Source organism: Neoarius graeffei, chromosome 13 (assembly GCF_027579695.1).
Source record: "Neoarius graeffei isolate fNeoGra1 chromosome 13, fNeoGra1.pri, whole genome shotgun sequence".
Classification (NCBI taxonomy): domain Eukaryota; kingdom Metazoa; phylum Chordata; class Actinopteri; order Siluriformes; family Ariidae; genus Neoarius; species Neoarius graeffei.
Genome location: NC_083581.1, coordinates 71538890 through 71552851, shown reverse-complemented (window position 1 = coordinate 71552851; position 13962 = coordinate 71538890). Strand labels below are relative to the sequence as shown.

Below are 13962 nucleotides of genomic sequence, written 5' to 3'. Positions count from 1 at the left end.
TTTGTTAGGAGAGGAGAATAGTATACGAGAGCTCCCGAGGCCAGATGTTCAAAGACATGCGGTTAGGTTAATATGGGACGGCCTTGGGCTGAGGCGCCCTTGAGCGAGGCACCTAACTCCTAACTGCTCCCTGGGTGCTGTTAGCATGGCTGCCCACTGCTCTGGGTATGTGCATGTGCTCATTGCTCACATGTGTGTGCATGTGTGTTCACTGCTTCAGATGGGTTAAATGTAGAGAGGAATTTCACAAGCATGTGATGAATAAAGTTGTTGTTGTTGTTCTTCTTCTGCTTCTTCTTCTTCTATGTTCTGTGGAGGCTTGGCCAGGCTGTTTATGCAGGCCTCGTGACCCATCTGCATTTCTGTGCATCCTAAGGAAGTAGTCATCATCGCTAGCGATGGACAGCCAACAAATGTACTTGATGTGCTTCTGGTGTGGTATTGTGTATTGTATAGTTTTAATTTCAGCATAAAGCATTGCACACAATTACTTATTTGCACTTGCACTTTATAAGTATGAAGCCTGAGCTAAGAGACCAGGCATCTCTATAGGACTTTGGGCACTCCAGGTAGCTTCTGGATATGAAAATACAATTTTGAGATAGAGAATGATGAATCTTCTAATTATTTTCTTTAAGTTTACTTGTCATTCATACCTTCTAATCTAATAAATTGAGGAAAACAAAATTGAATTCACACAACTTTATTGGCATTTTAAATTTTGCTTGTGTGGTCACGTTTTCCGGCTCAGCCAACCAGAGCACAAGAATCAATCAACAAATATAGCATCGCTTTCGGTCATGCTAGACCCAAATCGAAGGCCATTTGGTGGTGAAATAATTGGATTTGCAGCAAATTACTGGCAGTGGAGATGATATAAATCGCTTGAACATTGAAAGGCAAGTTTGTTTGTTTTTTCTGGGATGGAGTAGCCAGTACAGATCGTCTGTGCAGGCGGAGAAAACCACCAGTCGCCGGTGCTTGTGGACATCTCTGGATATGTTGAATAGAAAGATAGTTGAACATTTATTTCCCCTGGGCGGCATGGTGGTGTAGTAGTTAGCACTGTTGCCTCACAGTAAGAAGGTTCTGGGTTCGAGCCCAGTGGCTGACGAGGGCCTTTCTGTGTGGAGTTTGCATGTTCTCCCTGTGTCTGCGTGGGTTTCCTCCGGGTGCTCTGGTTTCCCCCACAGTCCAAAGACATGCAACTTAGGCTAATTGGTGGCCAGGCCCGTCGCCATGGGCGGGCCTTAGGGGGCCGTGCCCGCCCTGAGACTCATGTGGGCCCGCCCTGCTGGAACCCAGAGCAGAGACTTTTTTTCATAGGAGACAGGTCACTGAAGAAATCGTCCATAGAATGAATGGGGACAGTTCGTAACGGCAGCAAACATTCTAATCAACCGTCTCTGATGGCAGTACGGGTCTGCAAATATCCCACCTGTTCCGCTGCCAACAACCAATCATATGTCGATCTGAACCAACAGCTTTCCAATCATCTTGCAGCTTCGTGCTCCGCTGTCCCTCTCCTGCCGTTATAGAAGTACTGCGCCTGCGCAGTGTCAAAATAATCCACGAGAAAAGTGGATTTTAAAGCTTTTTCTGAGTCATGAGAACCAACCTAACACTCAAGTATAATCAACTTTTCATGGCGATTTCAATCATATGCTCTTCACGACCGTTAGTTTTCACAGAGTCCAGTATTGATATCTCCCCATTCATGTTCAGAGGGTCTGGTCTCACTAATCCGAAAAAGATGCCTGAAAGTGGCCGGCGAGTGACCGCACTTGGCCTGATAGGAGCCCGTCACAGCTTCTTCTTCTTTGTTTTTTTTTCCCCTCAAAAAAAAAACGTAAACTACAAGTCAAAGTTTTTCAGTATAACAATAATAAAGAAAAATGTGCTCAATTTAAAATGTATTGAAACTATTTGAAATCGGCTGATCGGTTCATTCATTATTATCCGTGAGTACAGAAACACTAGTAATAATTTCTGGATCATTGCTATAAACGTGGACTAATATTTCTTGGGAACCAATGGGTTAATATAATGGAATGAACCAACCGACCAATCACATTTTTTCTTCAAATGGTATCTGGGTAAATCAGCAGCTGTCTCAGCCAATCACATTTTATTGCTGGACGGGATCATATCACGACATCTTCCGGTAGATACCCGAAATCAGCTTTGTGCGTTGTGAGGCCAGCGGAGCAAAAAAAAACCTTTTAATATGCTGAGCAATGTTTGATACATTTTGGAAAGTTGTTTTGGTTGCTTTATAGGTTTCTTAGAATATTTAACTCGTCACGTCTGTGCTGCTCTCCTGGGTTGCTAGAAACAGTTGTGTTGCCCTGGCTTGGCGTATAAAATGTGTGCCCCCCCAAAGCAATTCAAGGCCCGTCCGTCAGTCCGTGTCTGGCGCCGGGTCTGTTGGTGGCTCTAAATTGCCTGTAGGTGTGATGGTGTGTGAATGGTTGTTTGTCTCTATGTGTCAGCCCTGCGATGATCTGGCAACCTGTCCAGGATGTACCCTGCCTCGCACTCATAGTCAGCTGGGATAGGCTCCAGCTTGCCCGCAACCCTGCACATGATATTCAGTTATGGATAATGGATGGACGGATGGACCTTTTATAGAAATCCCTCCATGCTCCATAGTAAAAGAGTCCAGGTGCTAAACTGGCCTGCCTGCAGTCAAGACTTATTTCCCCCCACTGTTTATACTTTGTTTTTTACATATATATAGTAACACAATGGTCTAATATAGATTATATAGCTTAATGGTCAAACAAAAGCATTGCATGCAGAGAACACTAGCATTAAGGTTTAGCATATAGTGTATGCATATGGGATTAATAGAAAATATACTGGCATATAAGTGTCTGAGGGGTGGCACGGTGGTGTAATAGTTAGCGCTGTCGCCTCACAGCAAGAAGGTCCGGGTTCGAGCCCCATGGCTGGCGAGGGCCTTTCTGTGTGGAGTTTGCATGTTCTCCCCTTGTCCACATGGGTGTCCTCCAGGTGCTCTGGTTTCCCCCACAGTCCAAAGACATGCAGATTAGGTTAACTGGTGACTCTAAATTGACCGTAGGTGTGTATGTGAGTGTGAATGGTTGTCTGTGTCTATGTGTCAGCCCTGTGATGACCTGGCGACTTGTCCAGGGTGTACCCCGCCTTTCGCCCGTAGTCAGGCTCCAGCTTGCCTGCGACCCTGTATGACAGGATAAAGCGGCTAGAGATAATGAGATGAGATAAGTGTCTGAGGTTATGGGAATGTATATTGGGTCTCTAACCGTTTCTTTGTCTGTGTTGGTGAAGATGGTGACATGGTCCTCTGGTGCCTTGCTATTGCCCAGCTCAGAGTTGCTCCTGCTGGATGGATGAGGTGCTTTGCCCTCCACTCTACGTGTTGCTCTCTCCCCCTTGGTCCCCCCGACTGAGCCGACACTCAGCTTTCGCACCGGGTTGGTCAGCCACTTCTTTAGCGTACTGACAGAGCGACGCGAGCCAGGTGAGTTCGGGGCAGAGCTGCCTGACGCCTGGGGGGGTAAAGAGGCCACCGATGTGGAGATACTGCCCTCACTGCCCGCTGCAGAGTACGAATCTACACACACAAACACACAGGGAGAGAGACAACAATCATCTGAGAGGATGAGCAGAGGAAGGAAAACAAATAAGGCTGCCTTACATAAACACGGCTCAGTCATTCACACACAACCGCAAACCACCACACACAGCTGTGTGACACTAAACATGGGCATAAAGGAGCTCCTGTTCAGTGTGTTTATGTGACAGTAGTAGCGAGTGTGAGGTTATTGGCTCTGTGCCTTTAGATTTACAGTGGCAGCTGTTATAACTGCCAGAGTTAATGCATTAACAAGTCTTTCACTGACAAAACAGCCGACTCTCCTCATCTTGCTTGTTACCACACTAAAGTCTACTTTCACGCTGATCAGTGGTGTGCTTATATTTCTACACAGAGACTGCAATAAGGTAGTTTTCCCAGGCATGAAACATTAAAACAATTTTAAAATATAGGGCTATATACTGCACAAGGAGAAAGGTCACGGTCTCAAGAGTACACTAACATGACAGTCTGACATAAAGTATATTAAATAATTTTTCACCAGCCCAATAAAGATTGTGATCTGGCCCAAATGATGTATGGCGGCACGGTGGTGTAGTGGTTAGCGCTGTCGCCTCACAGCAAGAAGGTCCAGGTTCGAGCCCCGTGGCCAGCGAGGGCCTTTCTGTGTGGAGTTTGCATGCTCTCCCCGTGTCCACGTGGGTTTCCTCCGGGTGCTCCGGTTTCCCCCACAGTCCAAAGACATGCAGGTTAGGTTAACTGGTGACTCTAAATTGAGTGTAGGTGTGAATGGTTGTCTGTGTCTATGTGTCAGCCCTGTGATGACCTGGCGACTTGTCCCGCCTTTCGCCCGTAGTCAGCTGGGATAGGCTCCAGCTTGCCTGCGACCCTGTAGAACAGGATAAAGCGGCTAGAGATGATGAGATGAGATACTCCGGGTCCTAAATTCATCTGCTGAAGAATAAAAAAAAATTGACTCTGCAATGTTAGGCGGATTTCCATTGCAGTTTTGCACGATATAAAAAGTCAATAAAATAAAATTGCAAATAGATAGATAGATAGCTTTATTAAACACAAGATCCACTCAGCTGACGCTGGTTTCCATTGGAGAGGTGTACAAACTTATGCTAATAATCTATATCTACATTATAAAATTCATAAAATATATAATATAACTAGTAAAATAAGTAATATACAATATAGTGAGGCTAGCACATTATTATGATTAAAATTTATATTCCATTTATAAAAATGTACCCACATACCAGAAAAGTGTTTCCAATAGTTAAAGGTAGACGACCTTTCAATTTCATGAAATCAGTGAAATTTAGTTCCCTCTGAAATATGGTCATTGTGATATATGTTTATTTCTGTAATATCTCACAAAATATCAGGCCATTCTGTGGCTGGGAAGTTATTTAATTTGAGGGGATTAAAGCATGAAATCCCTCGCTTTGCGCAGTCAGGCAGACAGAGGAAGTCCGTGTGTGTGTGCGCGCATGCGCAGGTTTACCTTTGAGCGTGCACTGACAGTTCCATCATTCTGTCGCTAAACAAACAGCTGATCACACCGATGTGCTCGCCAACCGCCGATATTTATTAGTTTGGTCCTGCGTTTCCTTTCCTTCGTATATAACATAACGTCTTTTCTTCTCGCTTTCCATTACTGTAGTCGGTCTTTTACATTTCATTCACACACTCACATCCTCCATTTTTCTCTCCTGTTTCAAATTTGTATCCCATAATGCCTTGCGTGAACGGGGAAAGCCCACCACGTGATGCATGACGCAGTATTTTGAATTGGGTCATGGTGAAGCAGGAAAAAAATAGCAAAGACTTGAGGGCCATGTGGCCTTACATTCATTAATTGTTCTATTTAAAAAAAAACTAATAAAATTGGAAGTCTGTGATTTAAATTCAGTAGCTTTCGGTCCACTAAACAAAAATAATTGCGTGTCAGGGAAAATTCTTTTTATGACCTAAACTTGAAAAATCTGAAAGGCAGTCTAGCTTTAACTTAATCTGTGTTGTTATTGAGTGATGTGATTAAAGCCAAGTTTTCTCCTCCAGCTTCAGTCATTCCAGTTAAACATGGTGACACATCTCCAAGACCTGATAAGTGTTGGTGCGGTGATTTTCATTGCATCCACTGCAAATCATGTGACTTAAATGCAAAAATTTTTCAATTTTTTTAAATATTGGTTTGTCAAATCATCTGAAAAATCACCTCGTTATACTGCAAGCGTATAAACGTTTTTCCGATATGTGAGAGTTTTTCAAAATTCACGTGTTTCCATTCCTTGTATTTATTTATTTTTTTTAGTTCGCTATTTATTTCAAATTGGGGGCGGCACGGTGGTGTAGTGGTTAGCGCTGTCGCCTCACAGCAAGAAGGTCTGGGTTCGGGCCCCGTGGCCGGCGAGGGCCTTTCTGTGCAGAGTTTGCATGTTCTCCCCGTGTCCGCGTGGGTTTCCTCCGAGTGCTCCGGTTTCCCCCACAGTCCAAAGACATGCAGGTTAGGTTAACTGGTGACACTAAATTGACCGTAGGTGTGAATGTGAGTGTGAATGGTTGTCTGTGTCTATGTGTCAGCCCTGTGATGACCTGGCGACTTGTCCAGGGTGTACCCCGCCTTTCGCCCGTAGTCAGCCAGGATAGGCTCCGGCTTGCCTGCGACCCTGTAGAACAGGATAAAGCGGCTAGAGATAATAAGATGAGATTTATTTCAAATTGTGCATTACATAGAAATCCATCTAATGTCACTTTCCAGAACTACAGTAGTTTAAGGGTTTCACAGCAATGGGATGAATACTTATGCAATCACAACTTTTAAATAGTTTTAATAAATGCCGATAAATTAACACATTTAAAGAAAGAGACACAGGTCGATGTACTGGTTCAGGAATCGTTTAATCCACTCCCCTTTCTGAATTGTTTGAGCTCATACCCATCCCCATAGCTGGTATGCATCATCTTGTTTCAAAACATTTTATTTCCTAAGGCGAAGCGTCTTAACCACGTGTTGGTCTGTTTACAAACCGCTCGCTCAGCAACCAGTTCGGAAAAGTCACGTGAGGTTATGAGCGGGTCAGAGGTCGTGACTGCAGAGCCACAGCGAACACGGCTGATGACCCAGATCGAACGAAGACTCCTAAATCGAGACAAAAAAACAACAACGATTTTAAGGAAGTATCTGACACTATCAGAGGAGAAAAGAGAGAGAAAAGTAAAACACGGCAGACAAGCCGAGTAAATATTGCTGGCTCTCGAGCGCTCGCTTCTGTGTTGGAGGCCGCTGGTTCCGTCATGTTTGTTGTGACCTCGCTCACTGGTCACGACCAGTTCTGATCGAGGGAGTCGAGGTGGAGGCTGTGGATTCCTACAAGTACCTCGGGCTGTGGCTGGACAGCAAGCTGGACTGGACTTGCAATACCAACCACCTGTACAGGAAGGGACAGAGCAGGCTGTACTTCCTGAGGAGGCTGCGGTCCTTTAACATCTGCAGGAAACTCCTGTGGATGTTCCATCAGTCTGTGGTCGCAGTGTACAGTTTTACACCGTGGTGTGCTGGGGGGCAGCATATCCAAGAAGGACACATCCAGGCTGGACAAACTGATCAGGCGGGCCGGCTCTGTGGTCGGCATGAAGCTGGACTCTCTGGTGACGGTGGCAGAGAAGAGGTCTATGGACAAACTACTGAACATCATGGACGATGCCAGTCACCCTCTGCACACCGTCATCAGCAGCCAGAGGAGCCTGTTCAGTGACAGAATGCTCCTTCCCAAGTGCAGGACAAACAGACTCAAAAACTCCTTTGTCCCTCATGCCATCAGACTGTACAACTCCTCTCTGGGGGGGAGGCGGGGTGACAGGAGGACAGAGGACAGGAAGGAGCAGTAGCTTAGCCTAACAATAAGCAATACTGGACAATGTGCAATATAAAGTGCAATACCTCTTCTGTTGGACTTTTTCCCCCTTCCTCTTCCCCATAGCTTATTCTTTTTTTTATATTTGTATATGCAAATATAATGTAATTTATCTAGAAGTTTTTCTCTATTTCTATTCTCTGTTTATCCTGTAATGATGCTACTGGAATTTTAATTTCCCTGAGGGAACCTGCCCAAAGGGATCAATAAAGTTCTATCTAATCTAATCTAATCTAATTTAATTATAATATTATAATTAGGATAAACTTTGGCCGTTTCCGTACTCAAGTGTAAACATTAGCGCGTGGTGTTTTTCCTGCTCATTCTCTTTCACAGACACGAGGCAGCGGGCAATACAGCGTCTGATTCAAGTACCGAGGGGTTATTCTAGCTCCACAGGGTACTATTCATCTTTTTAATACATCGACCTGTGCCACTTTAAGAATTGCTGATTTGTTATTGGTCACTAAACTGATATCTAAACATTTATCTAAAATTAAAAAGTGTTCAAGCCTCTTAATAAACTTCTGAAGATTTCTTCTTCCTATTAATGCTCTGATACCCCTCTTTGATCAACAGGGAACGGGTTCTGTTCTTGTTCATGCACTAAGTTTTGAACCATTCAGAGCATTTCTACCAAAAATAAATTGATTCAGAACCTGAAAGCTTGGTTCCCAGCTGGAACCAAAATATAGCTGTTTTTTTCCAGTGTGAACCGTGATGCCATCACTGGGCATGTCATTAATTTGGAGAGGAAGTGGAGCGCAGCAATGGAGAACACAACGGAAAAGGATACATCTTTAGAAAAAAATGGACCGAAAACAAATATCTGCAAGAACAGAACAAAAGCTCACAGGTAATCATTGCACACCGCCATCTCGCTCCTGCTGTTTACTCCCATTGTGAATTGTGCAACGTCCTCTGTTCATGGCGCATTCTTGATAACAATGGTTCCATTCAAAACTGGTGAAAATGTGGGTTGGTTCACTACCTGGCACCAAGGTTCAAAGAATCCTGAACGGAACAGGTTCAAGAACCCATTCCCTGTTGGTGGAAAAGGGGCGTGTGAGAGAGAAGTGCTCCTTTTTGAGAATTCCATGTACCTTACACCTTTAAAGGACACGCTGAAGAATCCTTAAAGGTTCTAGATTTCGCCCCTTTTCTTAATATACACAATTAGAAACCTCTTTAAGGATTTGATAGAGTGCTTCCCTACTGATGAGCATTCCAAGTAGAAACTGCCAAGAAAGAAAAAAAAAAACCCTTAACTATCCAAAGAACCCTTGAAGAAAGTACTGTAATCTGTGGTCGGTAGAAGAGAGCAACTGGACTTGCTTGAAAAGTCTTGAAGACGTTTCGCCTCTTGTCCGAAAGTGGGTGGGTGAAAGTTGAGGTGGGTGTCTATGACATCTATCAGCCACCTACAATGCAGCCATCAGCATTCTGATTCGGATTCTATGATGATCCATGAGAGGATAAATACTTGATACTCCCTATTAGACAGACAGAACTGAGGATGCCTTTCAGACGAGAGGCGAAACGTCTTCAAGACTTTTCAAGCAAGTCCAGTTGCTCTCTTCTACCAACCACAGATTACTATGTACCTGGACGACTGAGTATCTTCACAGATATGTTTCTACGCACTTTGGGATGAGATCCCTTCGACTGGTGCGGGAGTATGAGAGGACTTCCAGAAAACTGGCAGACATCTTAGCCAGAGAGGATCGTTCATTTTTGTCAACCTGGAACGACCATCACTGAACAGAGGTGGGTGTCTATGACATCTATCAGCCACCTACAATGCAGCCATCAGCATTCTGATTCGGATTCTATGATGATCCATGAGAGGATAAATACTTGATACTCCCTATTAGACAGAACTGAGGATGCCTTTCGGACGAGAGGCGAAACGTCTTCAAGACTTTTCAAGCAAGTCCAGTTGCTCTCTTCTACCAACCACAGATTACTATGTACCTGGACGACTGAGTATCTTCACAGATACCTTGAAGAAAGTGTTTTCGAGCATTTGAAGGTTTATGGAAAGTTATTAAAATGTATTATATTAAATCATTCCACTCACTCACTCACTCACTCACATAGCTGTGGTTTCTTAGGTGTTCACAAGATACATCATGTATTAAAGAAGAAACTAAGGTCTACAATATTCAGAATTATGGTGCAGTGTTTTGTCAAAGAAAAAAAATATTTGGTTTCTTTTTATTTTGCTTTTCTAAAAATCCTCTGTTTGGTTTTTGATCGTCTTTGTCAGTGAGGTAACTGTATGGGGAAGCCATGGCCTAAAGGTTAGAGAAGCAGCTTTGTGACCAAAAGGTCACTGGTTCAATTCCCTGGACCAGCAGGAATGGCTGAAGTGCCCTTGAGCAAGGCACCTAACCCCCAACTGCTCCCCGGCTGCTCTGGGTGTGTTGTACGTCGCTCTGGATAAATGCGTCTGCTAAATGCCATTAATGTAACGCAGTGTAATGTGTGTGCTCACACTTGAAGCGATTAAACTGGCCGGCCTCGAAGGAGCAGCAGCAGTTAGCCAGGTTGCAGTGTGACCCAGGGAAGCTAAATATACTCAGCAAAAATAAAAACTTGACATTCATTATTTTTCAAATAGTGTTTAGAAACTTTTCTTGAAAGAGTTCTTGTTGTGATTATGGTTAAATGCATTGTCAAGGGCATTACGTCACACATTCATTCTACTGGTCGGGCCTACGTAGCACGTGCGAGAGCACTGCACGCTAAAATCACGTTTCCACGTGACACAAGTGACATGACGTATTGATACACGTGCAATTGATCTCACGGTAGCAGAGTAGAGTGTCATCTCAGAAAAACAAGGTTTTATGGTTAATTATTCGTTAATTTGCAATGCCACGACTGTCAAACATTCAGCGTGAACGTGCCATTGGCATGCTGAATACGGGAACATCCGTCACTGACGTTGCGAGGGTTATGGGATGCAGTCGACAGACCATCCATAATCTCCAGACACGTCTCCGTCAAACTGGCACCACAGCCGACCGTAAGGAACCCTCCACAGAACTTGCAGGAGCTTGGTGCCATGTTGGTACAAATATGGCGGCGCATTCCCCAAGCTGTGTTCAGACGCATCATCCAATCCATGAGGAGACGTTGTATCCAGGGGTTAAATTGGGCCGGGGCTGTCCGGGGCTGAGCCCCGGCACATAAGCTCGGAGCGGATGGCATATGATCACGCACACATCAAAAGCAACAAACCCTTTTCACGATTTTCAGTTCTGAATAATTAAATATCGTTTTATTAATCAATAAACCCATGACTTTTATGAGATAGATCATAGTTTTCCTGATAACAAGACGACCTGTCAAAGCTATTTAGAACAGAACTTGCGATCAGAGATTCTGGTTTCTGGAACACTGCGTGGGTTGCCAATTCCGCTTTTTATAAGCGACTTTGGGGTTTCTTTTTTTGTGAGCTCGCTTTAAAAAAAAAATCAGAAGTCGTGGTTTGCGGGTTTTTGGGCTTGTGTTTCAGCGTTGTGACTTGTTTATAATTTTCTCCGTACACCATCTCCCCTTTTACCTGCATACGATCCTATTGTTTAGCAAAACACATACTGTCTAAAAATAAAAACACAACATATTTAGATCAGTATTATTTTTCCCCCTCTTCAGTATTATTTGATATTTTGTTTTTAATAATAAAAAATATGATAATGATTATGTTCACTGTATTGTTAATATTATTAGTGTTTTATTATTTATTGTTAATATTTAATTTAATGTTAATTTATTGTTATTTATTGTTAATATTATTAGTGTATTATTAGTGTAATTATTATTGTTATTATTATGTATTCAATTATTTATTTGGCATGTGGTGCTTTTTGTATTGTCTAGAACATACATAAGATGAGCATATTATAGCAGCAAAATAGAAGCACAATCATTTGAATGCAGCAAAAGTTTTGCTGCATTCAAATGATTGTGCTTCTATTTTGCTGCTATAATATGCTCATCTTATGTATGTTCTAGACAATACAAAAAGCACCACATGCCAAATAAATAATTGAATACATAATAATAACAATAATAATAAATGCTTCCAATGTTATAGTGTTGTTTGTATTTGGTTGCATTCACTGCATGAATATATTTGATTGACAATTTGACTGACAGTGTTTTGGCATATTTAACATTTATCCTCCAAAATAAATCAACTGTTTTGGTTTAAGATTGTGCAAGCCTTCAAATTTTCTCACTGAACATTTCTCCTTCACATTTTTCACCTGTAGGCATGTGACAAGATTTAACATGATATTGCTCAACCTACCTCTGTAAAGTCAGCTAACAACTTATTAAAATGCACCAGAATTCAGCAAATAACATGTATGATAATAAAAAACTTCTGGGGGAGGACCCCCAGACCCCCCACTAATCATTTCCTTCAAACCAATGTACAACAACCTGTACAATCTGTTACATTGGCCAACCAATCTACATTCAAACTGCCATAATGTGTAGGGGGGCACTACAAGACACACATAGGCCTACAACACACAGATAAGGTGTATATCTCTGTGCAATATGATATGGTTATCAAATTAGAGGGTTATTTTCCAAAAAGTATACTGGGGCAGGGCGGCGGGGGCAGGGGCGGGTACGAGGCAGAGCCCCCCCACATAACCAATCCCAATTTAACCCCTGGTTGTATCGCAGTTGTGAACGCCCATGGAGGACACACCCGATATTGACATGATTTCATTAAGTTGTGACTCACAGTTTTTGATCATGGACATTGTCGTCGCATTTCCGGTGGAACCGATTCCATGACAAACATGATCTGTATGCTATAGCATCTTTAATGACAAGATAATTGAATACAATCGTCATTTCAAACCTATTTTCCAAAATGTTCAAATTATTGACTTTGAAACGAGTGTAAAGTTTTTATTTTTGCTGAGTATATATTCCCCATCCATCTGAGGCTGTGAGCACATTGGTGGTGTCACAAGGACCCTGGGAAGGGAGCAAGGGGGGATGTGCACAGGAAGCACTCTTTAATCCTCACCCACAGGAACGGATACAAACTTTTTTGGTATCTCACCCTCCCTTCCCCTCCGCTCCACTCCGCTCCCATCTTCCCCGTCTGCTCTGCCCCTTTCTACCCCAGTGCAACAGTTACTGTACATCCGGGGGATATAGTTCTTTATCCATGCATGGATTTCTGGTAGCACCAGGTCACATCTGACTCCGGATATAGTCAGGATATATATTCTCTGTCTGCTTCCAACAGTGTGGCCTGAGGTCAAGCGAGGTCAAATACAGTGGCTAAAAAAGCTATAAGTGCACTGCTCTCATCCAGGTCAGTCAGCACGAGCCTGTGATATCACAGAAGCTCTTGGATTTGGGTTTTATGCAGAAAGAGTCCCTGCTGTGAAAATCAGTTATTCCATTTTCACACAATTTTCCAGTTATGACTTAATACCATAATAAAGAGTGAATGGAATTTAGATGACTCTCAAGAAGAGGGATTACAACTCCTGATACCAGCTGAGCAGTGGAGCGAATCTGCTTTCTCACATCATACTACTGCATAGCGGCTAAATAATGTGCAAATGAGGTTGAGCGACCCTGTGCCTCTCTACACACACTGGAAATGAAATTAGAGTACAGGACATTCACTTGCAAATCCATGACTACTTGCAATAACAATTTCTTTCTTTCTTTCTTTCTTTCTTTCTTTCTTTCTTTCTTTCTTTCTTTCTCTTTTTTTAACAAAAGTTAAGGTTTGGGTGAATGTTCAGATCTTCTTCTTTTTCAGAACTTCGTTGATAGAAAATTGAACAAAATCCAAACACAAAAGACTCCTGCCTGCTTTAATTCATACAAACAATTTTTTAATTAATACACCATTAGTGGATGAGGCGTGAGTAAGATTAATCACCAGGCTTTTAGTGATTATTAAGCAGGCTGGTGTAACACAGTATAATTACTTTCCACCTCCAGTGACAAGACCAGCATCAATCTGCAGTCCTCACAGGACAGTTCTTATGGAAATGTACTGAATCCAAGGAAATGGAATGTAGTGGCAATCATCCATCCATCCATTATCCATAACCGCTTATCCTGTGTAGGGTCATGGGCAAGCTGGAGCCTATCCCAGCTGACTATGGGTGAGAGGTGGGGTACACCCTGGACAAGTCACCAGGTCATCGCAGGGCTGACACATAGATACAAACAACCATTCACACTCACATTCACACCTACGGTCAATTTAGAGACACTAATTAACCTAACCTGCATGTCTTTGGACTGTGGGGGAAACTGGAGGAAACCCACGCAGACACAGGGAGAGCATGCAAACTCCACACAGAAAGGCCCCTGTCGGACACTGGGCTCGAACCCAGAACATTCTTGCTGTAAAGTGACAGTGTTAACTACTACACCACTGTGCCACCCTGAGTG

At 43.0% G+C, this 13962-nt stretch overlaps 1 protein-coding gene across 4 annotated transcripts in view; it reads right to left on the bottom strand.

Annotated features, from left to right (window-relative positions):
- The window catches only part of arhgef25a (Rho guanine nucleotide exchange factor (GEF) 25a), a 301768-nt gene that overhangs the window by 113394 nt on the left and 174412 nt on the right, over positions 1-13962 (bottom strand). For all 4 annotated transcript variants that reach the window (XM_060938474.1, XM_060938475.1, XM_060938478.1 and 1 more), the window contains one exon: positions 3288-3598. In XM_060938474.1, the coding sequence (XP_060794457.1) occupies positions 3288-3598 (311 nt within the window). The remainder of the gene's footprint in view (positions 1-3287; positions 3599-13962) is intronic.